Raw genomic sequence first — 16,975 nt, forward strand, 5'->3', positions numbered from 1 at the left:
GTTCCTCAGCCACTTTCTCTGGTGACTTCTGGCAGAGATAAACACCATAGGAGCTGCACATGGTGGCTCTGATTTCCACCTAAGGCTGATAAATTCCCTGCTTAACTGTCCACATTGAAGTGAATTTTAATTCTTTGTGACTAAATTTGATTGGCTGTAGGGTATTTGAACCCAATAATTATTTTACTCTTTGTATAGTTCTCAATTTGTACTTGTGATGTGTTGTTCTATTCAGGTACCCTAGAAACCTCTGTATAACTTAAGGATTTCTTAGGTGACTCGACTCAATCAATGTTATGCAACCAAGAGATATTTTGTTGAACATCTACTACAAGGAATGCGGGGAATGAGTAAGAGACAGCTACTATGACTTTAGGGGGCCCATGCAGTCTAGCAGAAAGGTCAAGAGGGTGTGTCTTGGAGAGCATGAGCTAACTGCTAGGCTGGAAAATACGGGAGTTTGGAATGCTTTGGAATTCAGGTGGGTTATTCACTACTCAGTGTGTGTTTCATGTGGTGTGGATTCTAGGGAACTGTTTCAGAGAGGAATAAAAAATGTAAACATAGATCATTATGTTTATTACTCTTATACACTCAAGTAACCGAAATGATAAAGGAAAACAGAAACGTTAAAGTGAATGCTGAATCCCATGTTGCTTGTGGTTGGATCATCAATGTGGTGAAGTAGCACCACCTTGAGGTAGATGGCATGCTGTACCTCTGTGGGCTCCCCCAGCCTCCTCTGTTTCTGGAATTGTACAAGAGGCACCTGCACAGAACGTTTTGACACCGGGGTTTTCACATATTGCATTAGTGATACTGGGCTGAGGTAGAGAGGGAGTGGGGCAGAGGTCCCATGGCAGGAATATGGACAGAAGAAGCCTTGTTTTAGAGTACTCAGTTCTACAGAGACCACTGGTCTGTTTCTTAATTGGGTATGTCTGTCAATTATTTTGGTGCTTTTAAAATACTTGGTCTGTAAAGTGACATTATTTGTAAATCCAAAAAAAAAAAACCAAAAAACCGTGTATCTAAAAATTAGTTAGTCTGGCTTGGTGCAGTGGCTCCCGCCTGTAATCCTAGCACTTTGGGAGGCTGAGGTGGGCAAATCACTTGAGGTCATGAGTTCCAGACCAGCCTGCCCAACATGGTGAAACACTGTCCATACTAAAAATAGAAAAATTAGCTGGGCGTGGTGGCAGGTGCCTGTAACGCCAGCTACTCAGGAGGCTGAGGCAGGAGAATTGCTTGAACCCAGGAGGCAGAGGTTGCAGTGAGCCAAGATCATGCCATTGCACTCCAGTCTGGGTGACAAAGCAAGACTTCATCTCAAAAAAAAAAAAAAAAAAAATTGGTCAAGCTTAGATTTTAGGTTATTTTCTCAATTGCTGGCCAAAGCAACCTATGGAAGTAAAAATCAGTAGTCACACAGTTTAAAGGCAATTTAAAAGTCAGTTGAATTGTGGGAAGGCATTGTTTAAACCTGCTGCTTGAGCAGAACATATTTAATTAGTAGAAATGACTCTAAGAGCCTAGGCACAAGCACGAAATAATGGGAAAAATGAGGCAAGGGGAGTAGAAACAGAAAAAGAGAGGGAAAGCAGCAGATGCATGAACTGAAGAGAGAGGAAAAAACAAAGAAAAGAATTAGGGAAAATAAAGGATACAAGGCACCTGAAAACAAGAAGTAGAAAGAGTTGAGAAAATTAGAACTGATCCAATCCTGTACAAACCCAAACAAAGCCTAGTCGACCTGCAACAGTGCCATGCATAAAAATCATAAATAAATATTTGCTAGTGGGTTGATGCCTGGTGAATGGTGTTTTGGTCCCTCATCCATGCAGGTCTATGATTTTGATCCTGTTTTTCTCAAGCCCAGAGTTAACTCAAGGATCTCCCATTTCCCATGCAAAACTTATTTTCTTCTTTTCTTTTTTTTGAGACAGAGTCTTACTTTGTCTCCCAGGCTGGAGTGCAGTGGTGCGATCTCGGCTCACTGCAACCTCCACCTCCAGGGTTGAAGCGATTCTCCTGCCTCAGCATCCTGAGTAGCTGGAACTACAGGGGCCCGCCACAACTGGCTTTTTATATTTTTAGTAGAGACGGGGTTTCGCCGTGTTAGCCAGTATGATCTCAATTTCCTAACCTCGTGATCTGCCCACCTTGGCCTCTCAAAAGTGCTGAGATTACGGGCATGAGCCACCATGCCCGGCCCAAAACTTATTTTCCACTGACATTGATATCAGAACGTGAGGGCTTTCCAGCAGGGTGGACAGAGATAACTTCGAATTTGGAGTGCCTCCAAAATGGAGCCCCAGGCAATTACAATGAAGTAAGGTGGGCCAGAATGATTCTTGGGAATTCAATTAAGCCCACGAGTTTTAGTTATGAACAATTCTCTGTTGAGCTTGGCTAAAGAAATGAGATTGCAACACTGGTTCTTGATAAATGGAATTATGACAAACTTAATTAAAATGGTTTATTATTCAAAATACATCATCTACAAAAACATAAAAAGCAAGGAATGCACTAAAAATGAGATTAGAGGTCAATACCCACAATATACATAACTCCACTAGAAAAAAGTAACTGAGGGTTTGAATTTCTTAAAGCATGCAGTTTTCTCATGTCTTGCTCGTTACTACTATTTCTAATACATTAAAAAAATCATCAAAATACAGGCAAAACTTATGGTTAAAAAGTAGCTCTGCTCTGTGTGCTGTGGAACATCTTCAAATCTTCCTTTTGATGCCTATGTCTGTCAGCTTTTGCCTCTATAATTGCCTCCTGAGTTGATTTTACCTCTCCACAGTATCACCCAAGTACCAAGGTTTGAATTTCTAGAAAAAAAAAAAACATCTCTTTTAGAAACCTTTTTATTCTCCCAGCTCCGGACTTGAGTGTGATGTAACTTTGGAGTCAAGCAGATGTGACTCGAAATCCTGGTTCTGGCACCTGCAAACTATCTGATCTTGGGCAGATTATATATATTCTCTTAGCCTCAGTTCTGGAGACAAATATATAATGAGATTGAGACATAGTAAGGACTCAATATAAGGTAGGTTTTGTGTTTTAATCTACTTCAGAATCTTGCTTTGAAAAATTAAAAACCATGTAAATACCACATGCTGGGGATACTATGACTTGTTTCCTGCTATTTGCATTCTATCTTTGTTACCTTTCATATAGACTTAACTCTGGGCCACATGGACCTGGGATAGACTACTGATGTTTCAATATTAACAAACTACTTTTAAATGAACACTAGTAAACATAATTTACAATTGTAATAAATGATCAAAAACAATTAAATGAAAACAGCCATAATTATCCATCCCATTTTAAATAACTACTTTATCATTAACTTAAAATGTCTTCCTTTTAACAAAATTTAATTTTCCCATTCTTTTTACCATTATACATGGGGTGAAACTTAATGACCGTCAATGTCTATTTCAGCTAATAAAAAATTATGATTTCCCATAATTTGTCTTTCTTCAATTTTCTACGGAGATAGCTTATGAAAGCCTGATCCTGTTAAAAGTTCACACCATCTAGAATTTTATGTTAACATTAAAACTCCAAGAACGGTGACTATTAAAGTCACTTTTATCTTTCTATTCTGTTCATGTTACTTGGACTTAGTCCTTTCTGCCCTTCCAAATGATTAGCTCAAATTAATGTCTCACTTTAAATACTCTGGTCCACTCTGATTTTATTGTGCTCCCAACATTGACTAACTGCATTTACAGCCAAATGCTAAATTGTATGACGTTAATTTTCAAGTGCTTAACCTTACTTGCCAGTTAGGCTGATAGCAAACTGGTGACCAAGGTTCAGGCCTTATTCTTCTGTTATGTCCTCACGATCCTGGGGATCAAAGTAAATGCTTTACAAGGAATTTGGTTAAGTTGTACCATCTACACATTGATTTCACCCATGTTCATGTTCTTAAAATATCATCATACTGGGGTTGAGTATGACCGTTACCTAAATGGTGCTGCTACCTAATGACTAAAAAGGGGTATGTTTTCCATTTCTTCCCCTTTGTAAAATGGCAAGAAAAAAACAAATAATAAAACCAATGAGATTAACGAGGAAAGAATGGGAGGTAAAGAACTACTTTTGTACTAAAAGTGTCCCTTGGCGTGCATATATATATATACGTGTTTTTTTTTTTTCACAGTTAATCCTATTCCCAACTCTTTTCACCAAGGATAGTATTGTGTCATGGTTACTATACCCTGGGCTGACATTTAGTCAGGAGGCATCAGTTGAACCAGTTGTTTCCAACTGGTATCCATTTTGACTCAGTCTCTATATTGTACTACTTGTTAAATATTTTTACTCTCTCCTCTTAGTAAAGATGATAGACTGGCAGATTCTAAATACACCCATTTCCATGAACACAGAATATGGAACTGCAGAATCTTCCCAAATACTTCAGTCATGAAAGTGACGTTAAGAAGGATTTTAAGAAAAAGCATTCAGTATCATTTTTGCTTTGATTTTAGCTTATCAGTTATGTTATACCTACTTGACTACCTCTAATACCTATTGGCTAAGGCACGGTGGCATGTGCCTGCAGTTCCAGCTACTCAGAAGGCTGGGGCCAAACTGCTGCTTGAAGCCAGGAGTTTGAGGCTTCAGTGCACTATGATCACAACTGTGAACAGCCACTGCACTCTGACCTGGGCAGCATAGCAAGTTCTCATCTCCAAGTAAAATTTAAAAATAATACCTATTGCTTGGCTCATCTTCACCCACAGGGCCCTGAATTGCCTGGAAGTGTTTTAAAGTGGGAATCTAGTCAGGTGCAGCTGGAAAGCAAACAGAAGTTGCTATGAGTAGGTAAGTCCAGGAAAAGGATTTAAGGTGTAGGAAAGAGATGTTTAGAGGCTGGGAATGAATGACTGCAGCTGCTAGGCTACTTTGCACTTTCTAGTCTAGGTCTTTGGGCAGTGATATTACATACACTGTAATATCTGTTATTATATAAAAAGGTGTTAACTGCCATCCACAGGACTATGGAATCCCTCCAAAGGCTTCAGTAGTGCTGACATTAATGACTCTCTTCTCTATCATCTTATATCTGTATAGTCTTATAAAAATCCTACCAAATTAGTTCTTGTTAAGAGTACAGAACTTGGTGGAGAAGCAGGAAACCTTTCCTCTTTTTTTTTTTGACACAGAGTTTCACTCGTTACCCAGGCTGGAGTGTGGCACGATCTCGGCTCACCACAGCCTCAGCCTCCTGGGTTCAAGCAATTCTCCCGCCTCAGCCTCCGAGTAGCTGGAATTACAGGTGTGTGCCACCATGCCCAGCTAATTTTTGTATTTTTAGTAGAGACGGGGTTTCACCATGTTGACCAGGATAGTCTCAATCTCTTGACCTCATAATCCACCCGCCTCGGCCTCCCAAAGTGCTAGGATTATAGGCGTGAGCCACTACGCCCGGCCCACCTTTCCTCTTAATTAACCACACATTCATAAGTGTTAGAGTCAGAGAAAAATAAATTATTCAACACTGACATTTTATTTTCTGAAGTTTATCATTTTTACAAAACAAAACAAAACGAAAAGCAGGTATCAAAAACAGCAAAGAGTTTATAGAATTTCTGCACCAGTTTTCACATAAGTCAGTGATGACAAAACCGGTGTCCAATGTAAATACTAATCACAGGCTGATTTCCCTCTTGGTCAGGTGGTTTGTTTTGGAGCTACTGGAGAATGATAACTTTTTATAAGCACCGGTCATTTTTTTGAGGACTAATTTGGTTTGTCCAACAAAGTAAACAATTTTTTGCTGTGTGGCAGTTTCTTTTTTTAAAAAACACTGAGCTAAAACACAAAATGTGTATTTGTTTGGATCTGAACCAAATCTTTTGAGATCCCAATTACCCTGAAGATCACTGAAGACATTTATGGGGCCTATTAAATGGTATCTTAAATACTTACACATATACCTCATAATGTCTAAGGCAGTTTTATATTTCTAAGGAAAGTAGCATTTCATTCAGAGACTGCCCGGAGTGTGAATTACATCAGTTTCCACATTCTTTCTGATTTGCAGTTTTTCCAAGCAGAGCCATATTACTGGAACAAAAGTTTGATGTTTATGTCCAACAAGCTCTGATATTTTATAGATACATTTGTATAGAGCAAGACTTCTTGCTCTAAACCCTGGGTGACCACAAAGAAACTGAGAGGCCATGCTTATTGGATGCTGAGGGAAAGTAGCATACTTAAACCCACAGTACAGATGATCTGGAGGCAAGCAAAGACAGAGCTACAGCTTGGTAGTGGTAGTCACCCACCACTTATTCCAAAAACATATTTTGCTTAAATAAGGGAAGTATGGTCCAGTTTTGCAATGTTAATAGCTGCCAGTCTCATATTTTTTTTTATAAATATCATTTCCTGACTAGCAATGAGCTAGGAAACTGGCCTCAAATTCTGACTAAATCTCTCAGTATTAATTAAAAATAATACAAAACAAAACAAAAAACCAGCCAATAAGGGTTAAAAATTGCACAATTAAACTTGAATGTAAATTATACTATATACAGATTGGTATAAACATCACTGAAATGGTTTTGAGAGGATGAAACACTTCTATTGTAACATAATTTCTTCAATATTATCCCAATTTTCATTGAAGGAAAACTGATATGTAATTTTCTTCTTTACAGATATGAAAAAGGAAGCAAGAAGGCAAAGCTGAGAGAAACAGATGCTACCCACAGGGCAGCGGTGGCATTTGGTTGTTTTGGTCTTTGTACCAGCAATTCCCACTCCCGAGGCAGATATCCACTTCCTGCCAGACTACACGGTTTTTCTTGCAGTCAAGACACGAACAATGGACCCTACTCCTCCAGCAGCAAGTGCCTACAAACAAACCAAGATGTAAATGTTGACAGAATCATAAAGGATCAATTCTCATAAGTAAAACATTTTTCTTGAAGAAGGAATGGGCATGGCTATAGACCTTGAATTTATTATTTAGCAAATAATAAATTCTTAAGCACCAATTACATACCCGGTACTGTTCTTGACACTGGGGTTACAGTAATAAACAAAACCTTAAAAGTCCCTGCCCTTATGAGCCTACATTCTAGTGAGACACTAGTTTACATTCTTCTGTATTAATTCTAAATAATGTTTAAAAAAATCTGCAGCATAATGTTCCTGCTCAAAACAGGTGGAAATTCCAAATCTCTCATTCTCACCATATAGCCAGAAGAATATTCAAACTGGGATAACCCATCCCAACTTGTACTTCAACTGGAGCCTCTGTCAAATTGTTTTCTCCCAAAGAAAGAAGGTATTGCTTAATAGCGAAGAACTTAGAAACTTTAACTCTGACTCTAAGTTGAAAAATGGAAAGTAATGATCAAGTATTAGGGATCTGAGCTCTGGTTTATCTCTGTTCAAAAAATACTTATGGAATAACTCTGTATTCTGTGGCAGATGCTGGGGATATAAAAGTGAACAAATACAGCATTTTCCAGTCTAGCACGAGGAGACAGACCTATAAACATATAATTTTAATCTTATGTATGAAAAGAGAGTTGTACTTTGGGTGTTATTAAAGTACCAGGGAGAGGCATATACCCAGATTAACAGTATAGAGGAATGTTTCAGCTAAGGCTTCCTGGAGGAAATGACACATTAAAACAATGAGTAGGTGACAAGCTAACACCAGAAAATCATGAGCAAATGTATAGAGGTGTGAAACGATATGGTGTGTTCAGGAAAAAGGCTGGCACTGCTATAGTCTGAAGGGAAGAATGACATGGAAGATGAGGCTAGACTTGGGAACTCTGACTTTATCCTGCAGGTGACTGACAAGAGCAATTTTGATTTTAAAGAAATCATTCTGATGGCTGGGTGGAGAACAGATTTGAGGGAGACAAAACTGGTAGCTGGGAAACCAGTCAGGAACCTATGGCAACAGACTGGGAGAGAAGCTGTGAACAGTTGCATTAGATAAACTTGAACAGACAGATTTCAAAAATACTTAGAAGACTGGTAAAAACTGGTGACTGACATTTGGAAGAAATGAAGATAACACATGTCTCAGTTTCCTCAGCTACCAAAGAAGAATAATATCAAGGTTTCCCCTCCATTTTTATGAGGATTAAATGAGTTAATATTTAGAAAGTCTTTGGAAGAGTATCTGGAATATACTAAGTGCTCAATGAATGTGCACTACAATCCTGAGGCTATACTAGAACTAAACTGCCTGGGTTTTAAAGCTGGCTCTTCATCTGTAAATTGAGGATAAAGGTATTTATATATTTCACGGGGTTGTTGTAAAGATGAAATAAAACATAAATAATATGTTGCCTAGCAACACAAAGTGTTCCATGAATAGGATGCCATATAAATTACTATCCAAACTGGTATATTTTAGAGTAAAAGGGGTAACTATTTATAGTTATGATGGGACAACAGGCATAAATTGGGGCTATACTGGGAAAACTGTGAGGAATGGTTACCCTATCCATAAATGGGAGTTCTTTTTGATAGTGTATGAGGGATAAGGTGACTCGACCAAGGATAAACAAGTTTTACTATGTACTTTTTTCTTACGTGTGTGTTTTCACTCATACACTTCAAACACTGAATATTTTTATGGTTGGTTCTATTTAAATGTTATTCAATTTTTTACCCAAAGTTCAAAATCCCTTCTACTCCTTTTTTTTGACAGATGGTGTACAGGCAACTACACTGCCAAATACACGTGTGAAAATAGAAAAAAATGATTTAAGAATTCTTAATCCTCCAAACCCCTAATTCTTTAAAAAATAAAGTTGTAAAACATATAACACAAAATTTGCTATTTTAACCATCTTTAAAAGTAAAATCCAGTGGCATTAATTACATTCACAATGTACTGTAGCTATCACCATGAACTGTTTCCAAAACATTTTTTACCACTCCAAGCAGGAACTCTGTACCCATTAAGCACTAACTCTCCTTTCCTTGCTTTCCCTACTTCCTGGTAACCTCTAAGGACTTTCTGTCCTTTTGTGTTGCCTATCGTAGATTATTTCATATAAATAAAATTAGAAGATTTGTTCTTTTGTGTTTGGCTCATTTCGCTTGGTATGTTTTCAAGGTTCACCCATGTTACAGCATGTGTCAGAGTGTCAATCATTTTTATGGTTGGATCATATTCCACTGTATGTACCACAATTTAGCTGTTTGTCTGTTGATGACTCTTGGCTTGTTTTCACCTTTTGGTCCCTGTGAAAGAATTCTTGATTTTTATTATTTCCTTTTACAAAGTTTTGATTTAATTCAAAGTTCAAGATTATGTTTAATTACTAATAATCACTGCTGAATAAACCCAAGTATTGGAATCAGAATCTCTTAAGACTAAGCCTAGTAAACATAAATATGAACTATAATTTTCATGCATTTTATTTGCAGTAACAAAAATGTACAACCAAGTCAAAATGGTTATTTAGGTGAAAGAGGTTGTCACTGTCATTCCCTACTGTAAAAGAACCAGTCATATAGATTTATAATTCATAACTTACCTTTTCATGCCACTGCAGTAACATAGCACTGCTATTATCAGAGGGGCTCTCAAATCCTTTATAAATATACTTCATTAGGAGATCCACACCATTCTTGTCCAGAGATTGAACTGCCTTTTCAATATCATTAGCTTTAAAAGAGATGAGCACCTTCAAGACAATGCTGCCTGCCCGGTCCTGGTGGGTAAATAAATAACAGAACATTTAGACATATGTGTATGAGGAGGGTTTACAATTTTAGAAAGGCCACATTAAGAAGGTGACATTTGAGTAAGAACCTGAAGGGCGTGAAAGAGGAAAGGTTGGGATAACTGAGGAAAGTGTTTCAGACAGAGAAAAGACTAGCGCTATTAGTGTGTGTTCAGTGTGTTCTAGGAATAGAAAAAAAACCCAATGTGGTTGGAGTGGATTTGTTGGAGAAAAGCCGGTGAGCAAGTCAGAGGCTGTGGGAGGACAGACTGTGTAAGGCCTACAGGCATTGTAAGGACTTTGGCTTTTACTGAGAGAAATGAGAAGACATTGGAGGGGTTTAAGAGCAGTGCCATAATCTGACTCACATTTTAACAGGTTCGCTTTGGCATCTATGCTACAGGGAATAAGCTGTGGGAGTAGGGGACAAGGTAGAAGCAGAAGAGCAACTAGGAGGTAACTGCAATAATACAGGCTGGATGTGGTGAGCAAAGTAGCAGTGAAGGTGGTTAAAAACTAGATAGACTATTGACATAATTGAACGAAGAGCTGAGAGGATTTGCTAACAGATCAGGGTGATTCATGAAAACAATTCATGAAAACATTTTATGTCTTGAGCTTAAAAAAAAAAAAATCCCCATAAGACAGCCAGGCATGGTGGCTCACTCCTGTAATCCCAGCACTTTGGAAGGCCGAGACGGGGATCACCTGAGGTCAGAAGTTCGAGACCAGTCTGGCCAACATGGCAAAATCCCGTCTCTAATAAAAAAAAAAAAAAATTAGCTGGGCATGGTGGCATGCTCCTATAATCCCAGGCTGAAGCAGGAGGAACGCTTAAACCCAAGAGGCGGAGGTTGCAGTGAGCCGAGATTGCACCACTGCACTCCACCTGGACAACAGAGTGAGACTCTTGCCACAAAGAGAAAAAAAAAAATCCCAATAAAACAAGGAAGCGGATTTGAAGTTCTACCTTGAACTATCCTTCAGAAGTAATGTTTTTTAAAAACTTTTTTATTTTAAAATTTTAATAAACCAACTTTTCTTAAAAGAAAACTGGCTGTAATTTATATGAATTGACTATAAATATGAAAGATAGTGATGTTCATTAGTAATGATCTTTTTACTTGGCAAAAGCCTGCTTCAAAAGCAGTTATTTTCTTACCTATCCGGCCAAGCAAAGGGAACACTTAGCTGACCTTTTCAACAATTCGTTTCTCCTTCTATTCAACATAATGTGATACCTCCAGCATTCCTACTGGTCAGGACTTCACAGAATGTTTCTACCACCCACTGTTATCTTTGGTTTAAAGATTATGCAATTATCAGAGTTAGGAAAGCATCTTTGCATCCAGAATTATAACCTCCCACATAAAAGCAAAAGGTGGTAAAAATGAAATTTCAATGACATTATTTACGACTTGTAAAAAAAATCAAAGAAATTTTCCCCATGATGTTGCCTAGATAATTATTATGCATTTACCTAAGTTATTACTTACTACTATTCAATTGAGATTCTTGAAGCTCCTAGGATGCATGATAGCTATGGACAATGCGGTTGATGCTATGGACATCATTTTAAATAAATACGTAAAAATAGGTTCTTAAGAATTAGTAAAAGACTGCAGAGAATGTAAGTTGCACAACTGTTCTGAAGGGCAATTTGGCAATACCACATATATCAAAAGCCTTAAAAAAAGTGCATTCTTTGATTCAATAATTCATGGCTATGCATTTATTGAAAGCGAGTAATCAAAAATTTACCAAAAAATATTCATTTCAGTGGTTTACAACAAGAAAAAAACAGTCTAAATATATAACAAAACATTAATTATGTATACACTGCAGCTTATCCATATACAGCTGTTAAAAATGCTATAGAAATAAACTTAATGCAAAGGAAAGCTCATGTACATTGCATACTGCTGAAAAAGCAGGTTATAAAATTTCATTCTTAAAAAACAAAAGGGAACTCTGTAACAATATAGGAAGGCCCAAAAGTAGTAACATCTCTGGGTGGTGGGACTATGGCTACTATCTTTTTAACCTTTCCATATGTCTGAGCCTTCTACAATAAACATTTAGTATTTGTATGTTTTTAAAAAAATCTTTAAAAAGCAATTACAATCTGTTTACTTTTGTAAAGGTTTGTTATTTTTCAAGCCTTTGTCTAAATTCAGCATGAGTGGTCTTCTCTAAAAACACACACAGATGATTTCACTATCATTTGAACTTACTGTGTCTTACCACGCAGCATTATTGTAACTCTACATTACAGGGCTACTTTTTCATGTGAAATTCTTGCCTATCAAACTACATTAGAAGCTATTCTATGTCAAAGATAGAAAAAGGTAAAAAATACTGTTGTTGTTTTTTGCAACTGCAGAAGAGTTTGCTAAGAATAAGATATCTCAGAGGTCACTGTGTTGTGTCTGCCACTCACCTTCACCGCCTGACTCTTGGTGTTGATAGGGGGGTTCTTCAGCGCTGCCTGTAGGGCAGCTGTCATGTTTCCTGTGGTGGAGGTTAAGGGTATAGCAACAAAAGGATGGCCCCCAGGAAAGCATTATAACCACCGGTTCTTAAGACTTTATATATAAAAAGAAAATTACTTTGGTTACCATGTTCAATACCAGATATTCAATGTGTTGGTTTCTAGGATGTTAATCAAGGGCAAAATATCAAAAGCAAAACAGAACATTAGAATTTCTTTTTAATAAAGCAAAGACTGGCTCGCCCCTGGTTCTAACTATCAAATGAATACCTTGATAATCTTTCATTTCCCAGTTAGACACATATGCAAACATTACCTGGAGAAACCCTAAGAAGAAACCCTAAGATATGTATCAGAATTATTAGTCCCCCAAATGAAATAACCGATTATCAACTAAAATATGTTTTTTCATGTGATTCTAGTTGAAAAAGTAAAGACCAAACTTTTACTAGAACTATATTCTATATTAACTAAAATGCTGGTAGAAAATGCTGGCAGATTAGCCATCTGAATGATAGACATTAGCAATCTCTCAATATTGATGAAAAGAGGCATCATAGAAGATGTAATAATTCATATGACCCTTAGGTGGCAGCCTAAGTTTTTGCTTTAGATACTTTCTCTCATATTTTACAAAGGTTATTCAAACTGTGTTAGACCATACCTATTAAATTCAGACTCTTTTTGAAAGCACTAGTGAGTTAGCAAGCATGAGAAACGGAAGGCCAATCAGACTGTCAGAATGTTCAGCCATTCCCCTAAAAGGAAAACCACAGAGTTCACTCGTTCCTCCATCTCCAGCACCCCACCACTAGGGCTGTCTTTCCTGGCTGTATGTAAGAGTAAGAAGAGACAGTATCTTTATATTTTAAGATGAACTGATGAAAAAGCAGATCCACTGATAGGGATACAGCAGTAACATTTAAGAGTCACCACAAATTACCTAAAATACATTGGGGTTTCATAAAACATCATCCATCTCAAATAATGTTTTTACAAAGAATGTTCACCCTTTATCTTCTGAAGAAAAAGGTCTCACACACACAAAATCTCTGGTTGATAAGCTGCAGGGATTTCTAGAGAAGCATGCCTTACGTAGACTGGCTCATTTCTTTATGACCCCCAAGCACTGAAGTATTTAAATAATGCAAAAGAGCAACAGCTAACTGTGAAAGTTGTGGCAATCAAAGCAATACCTATACATTGATAAATGTTTAATGCTGTATTTAGGTGCCTTTATAAAAGAATACAGTTGCCATTAAACATTTTCACTCACACATCTCCCCAATATAATTTAACAGGACATTGTTGAGGAGAGTCTTCCTTATGAATACACTCAAGAGAAGTGCATGCAAACCCAGTAACCGAGATTCTCTAAAACGACAGCCTCGGATTTTTGCAGCATTTACATCGCTCTAAAAAAGATCCGATGCATACGCGAATCAAAATTGATGAATATTCAAATATGCAAAAACCAGAAACCAGGAACTGACAGCCATATTTTAACTAACATGGAATCAATTTTAGGATTACAAAAATGATTCTGCTTTATACAAATGACTCATCTTCTTATTCATTGGGGTTTATTTTAAATATTTCCAAGGATTCTCCACATGCGTTCCCCGTCTTTTTTTCATTATCCTTTTCTTAGCAGGTAAAAGGCTCCAAGTTTTGTATTTTTTGTATTCATTCTCCTCCCCCGATTAACAAATTCTGTGCAATGTATACTTTGCCAAATCCCCCCCCCCTTTTTTTTTAAAGCCAATGGGCTGAAAGCACAGGAGGCCTCAATTTTCGAACCTTTCCATCTCCCCGCTCCCCCTCAGTAAGGAATAAACTACCTTAATGCTACCAATAAGAAAAACACAACAAAAAACAAAGCCACTATGGAAAGACGTCGGGTCCCCACCATCGGAGATTTCTGGAGAGAATGTGACCCCAGAAAATAGAGTTCTAGGAAGAAAAACTTAAGCGCTCGGCACCAGCCTTGCCCACCAGCCCGGGCCGCCTTCCCCTGCTCCGCGAGGGCGCGGCCGGCGGGACCCGTAGCCGAGGCAGGCACTCGGGCGCAACCTGAGGAATCGGGGGGCGTGGAAGGCGCGCGGGGGAGGGCAGGCTTCCAAGAGTGGGACCCTCGCGTCTCCCGGCTACTGGGGAGGAAACGGAAGCTCCCCATGCCCTCGCAGAGCGGGAGACCCCAAAGAGATAGGTTTCGTCGCGGGTTGAGAGTGCAGTTCCGCGCCGGTGCCCCGCGGATCCTGCAGGCGCCCGGGTCCCCGAAGAAGAGCTGGCTGGGCTGGGGTGGGGAGGGCGGCAAATGCAAGGATATTGCCGCAGGCAGGAGTCCACCTCGCCCTCGTCGGGCCCGGCCTGGCCGTCGCCCCCATCTTCTTCGTCCACGAACTTGTTCTCGTCATATTCATCCACGTCCACCTTCCGGAACCGGGCCGACGACACTGTGTTCTTCGACATCCCAATCCCGACCAGCGGCAAAAGCCTCTTGTTGCTGCCTCTACCTCAGCAAGCCCAGCCCAGCAGCCCACTGCCCGACGCCTGATTCACTTCCCTCTTCCGTTCTGGGGCGTCGCCGGCAGCCGTGACTCGGACGGTTCTGGGCCTGCGCGCCGGCCTCGCTTCTTCCTCCTCAGGTTCACGCTCTCCTGGCGCCTCCCACGCCGCCCCCGCTCTTCCACGGGGAGCGCGCGCGAGGGAGGGAGCGCGCAGGCCCGGGCTCAGGACACAGCGCGCAGGCCCGGGCTCTCCGCAGGAAAGGGGCGGGGCGGGGCGAAGGAGGCGGGGGCGAGAGGGAGGGCAGAAAGACGGACGGCGGGCAGAGGTAAGAGGCGATTGGTCGTCCGAGTGCGTCACGTGATTCCCAGGGGTTCCCATAGAAACGCTTTTCTCCGGTCCAGTCTGAGGGGTCTGAGGTTGGCGGCGATGGGCAGCAGCGGCGGGTGGCCTTGGCTTTTGCTGCAGCCATCAACGACCTGTCATCGGGGTCCTGCGTAAGGTCCGGCTGGCTGGGACTTGGCTGTGGGTGGGATGGACTGGCTGCCGGACCGAGTCCCCTGCAGTTGGCAGGAGTATGAGGCGGAGTGATGCACACCCGGGCGCCCAGCATCGTTCTAATTGCCGAAGACGTTGCCTCGGACTGTGCGCTGCCAGGGGCTGCGTTCCTGAGCAGGAAGCCCGTTTCCTGGGGTTGGAACTACCCTACTTGTCCAGCGGGAGGTCCCCAAGGACGGAGTCGAAAGGTCAAATCTTATCTGTCAGTGCTGTGTGACAGCATCGCGACGGGATCTGCAGAACCTGAACTCGGTATCATATCCATTCAGAGGGAGGGGAAGGTGTCCTGGCAGGCGCTGGGGTCGGGTTCTACAAAACTGGGGTGAATTTGTAGAATTTGGGAAAGGGTCATTGGCATCTTAAAATAGGTGGTTGTTTGGAGCAAGAATGCTCGAAGAGGGTGAGGGTAAGTTAGGCTCTCTAGTGCTGGGGAAAAATGTGTAGGATTAGTGGAAAACAGACCTTTGAGATTTATATTATGATTTAAGATTGATATGATTCCATCTAGGCCAGATTTTTAAAAAATTATTTGACATCCCCATTTCTGGAATGTAGGAGATAAAGGTACTACTAAGACGAAGGAAATGGTAGTTGTGCTGTGTGTATTACACTGAAGAACAAATATTTGCAGGATAAAATTAATTTGGACATTGGCTGGACACTGCTCAGGTGTGGGTCCAGTTTAGTTGGACCTTGAGCAGAAGACTGGCTGTTGCCCTGTTGTGTACCTCAATCTTTGGTTTCCTGTGCTGTGTCGAACACTGGGCTTAGAATCAGAAAACTCAGGCTGAAGTCTTGACTCTTCCACTCATAATATTTGAATGAGGCATGTCACTTAAAATTCTGTCTCAGATTCCTCATCACTGAAATGGAGCTAATAATGTGTACTTCACAAGATCGTTCTTAGGATTAAATATCATGGAAGGGTTTCCAAGCTCTAAAATTCTACATAAATGTCAAAGGCATGTTACTTGTACCATTGGTTTTGGCAGTAGTCTTATAAATTGCTCAATGATATGTGGTGCTTTATCTTCTAGAAAGATTCTGAAGGGCAGAGACAGTTTTTCTTTTGTATTTTCCTTCTATCTGACATAAAGCTAAGCATGCAGAAGGGACTCAATACATGCTTGATGAATGAATGAAATGTGAAAGACTGTACAGTTTGAGAACCATACCGAGAATAATAAATCAGAAGAGGAAGAGAGATTTTAAAATTAAACATTTGTTGGATATATACATATAAATACATATGTTCAGTCTTCTCTAAGTTTGAAAAAATACATACGTACGTGTGTGTATATTTATCTATGCAGTATATTATATATAAATAGAGAGAGAGTGGGAGAGAGACCTCAAGAATGGAATGCATCCCTTTTTCTTGGGAAGAAGCAATGTGTCATTTTTCTGTTCCCAGTTAAATCACTCTTTTGTAAGTATAACATTTAGGTGATAGAAGTAACATTGCTTTAAATTAACATTCAAGTTATGAACAGACACATTGGTAAAAATTCTCTTAGGACTGTCTTAAGACAGGAAAGGAAAAAATTTTACCTGTTGGTAATATTTATTTTAAAAAGCCATATACCAAAGTATAAAATCATTATATGGTGAATGGCATTATATAACATAGAATAAAGATTTATTTTACAATTTTTTTCAGTTTCAGTCTTAGCTAACTAGA

General features: G+C 39.7%; 3 protein-coding genes across 5 annotated transcripts in view; 1 reads left to right on the forward strand and 2 right to left on the reverse strand.

Annotated features, from left to right (window-relative positions):
* Positions 1-9,727, reverse strand: part of NCF2 (neutrophil cytosolic factor 2) — a 70,715-nt gene extending 60,988 nt beyond the window's left edge. The window contains exon 1 of the mRNA XM_078355111.1: positions 9,549-9,727. The gene's annotated coding sequence lies outside the window, so the exon portion shown is untranslated. The remainder of the gene's footprint in view (positions 1-9,548) is intronic.
* ARPC5 (actin related protein 2/3 complex subunit 5) lies at positions 5,521-14,795 on the reverse strand. Its single transcript, XM_054247904.2, has 4 exons — positions 14,557-14,795; positions 12,178-12,249; positions 9,549-9,725; positions 5,521-6,888 (listed from the first exon to the last, which is right to left on the reverse strand). Exons 1-4 carry the CDS (start codon positions 14,698-14,700, stop codon positions 6,826-6,828), a joined length of 456 nt encoding a protein of 151 aa, XP_054103879.1. The 5' UTR covers positions 14,701-14,795; the 3' UTR covers positions 5,521-6,825.
* A 228-nt stretch (positions 14,796-15,023) lies between these two features.
* The window catches only part of RGL1 (ral guanine nucleotide dissociation stimulator like 1), a 303,693-nt gene continuing 301,741 nt past the window's right edge, over positions 15,024-16,975 (forward strand). For 2 of the 3 annotated variants that reach the window (XM_002807704.5, XM_035280227.3), the window contains exon 1: positions 15,144-15,546. The gene's annotated coding sequence lies outside the window, so the exon portion shown is untranslated. Of the gene's footprint in view, positions 15,065-15,143; positions 15,547-16,975 lie in introns of those variants that run through there. The other variant, XM_054247899.2, reaches the window with a different exon arrangement.

This window comes from Callithrix jacchus, chromosome 18 (assembly GCF_049354715.1).
Source record: "Callithrix jacchus isolate 240 chromosome 18, calJac240_pri, whole genome shotgun sequence".
Classification (NCBI taxonomy): Eukaryota; Metazoa; Chordata; class Mammalia; order Primates; family Cebidae; genus Callithrix; species Callithrix jacchus.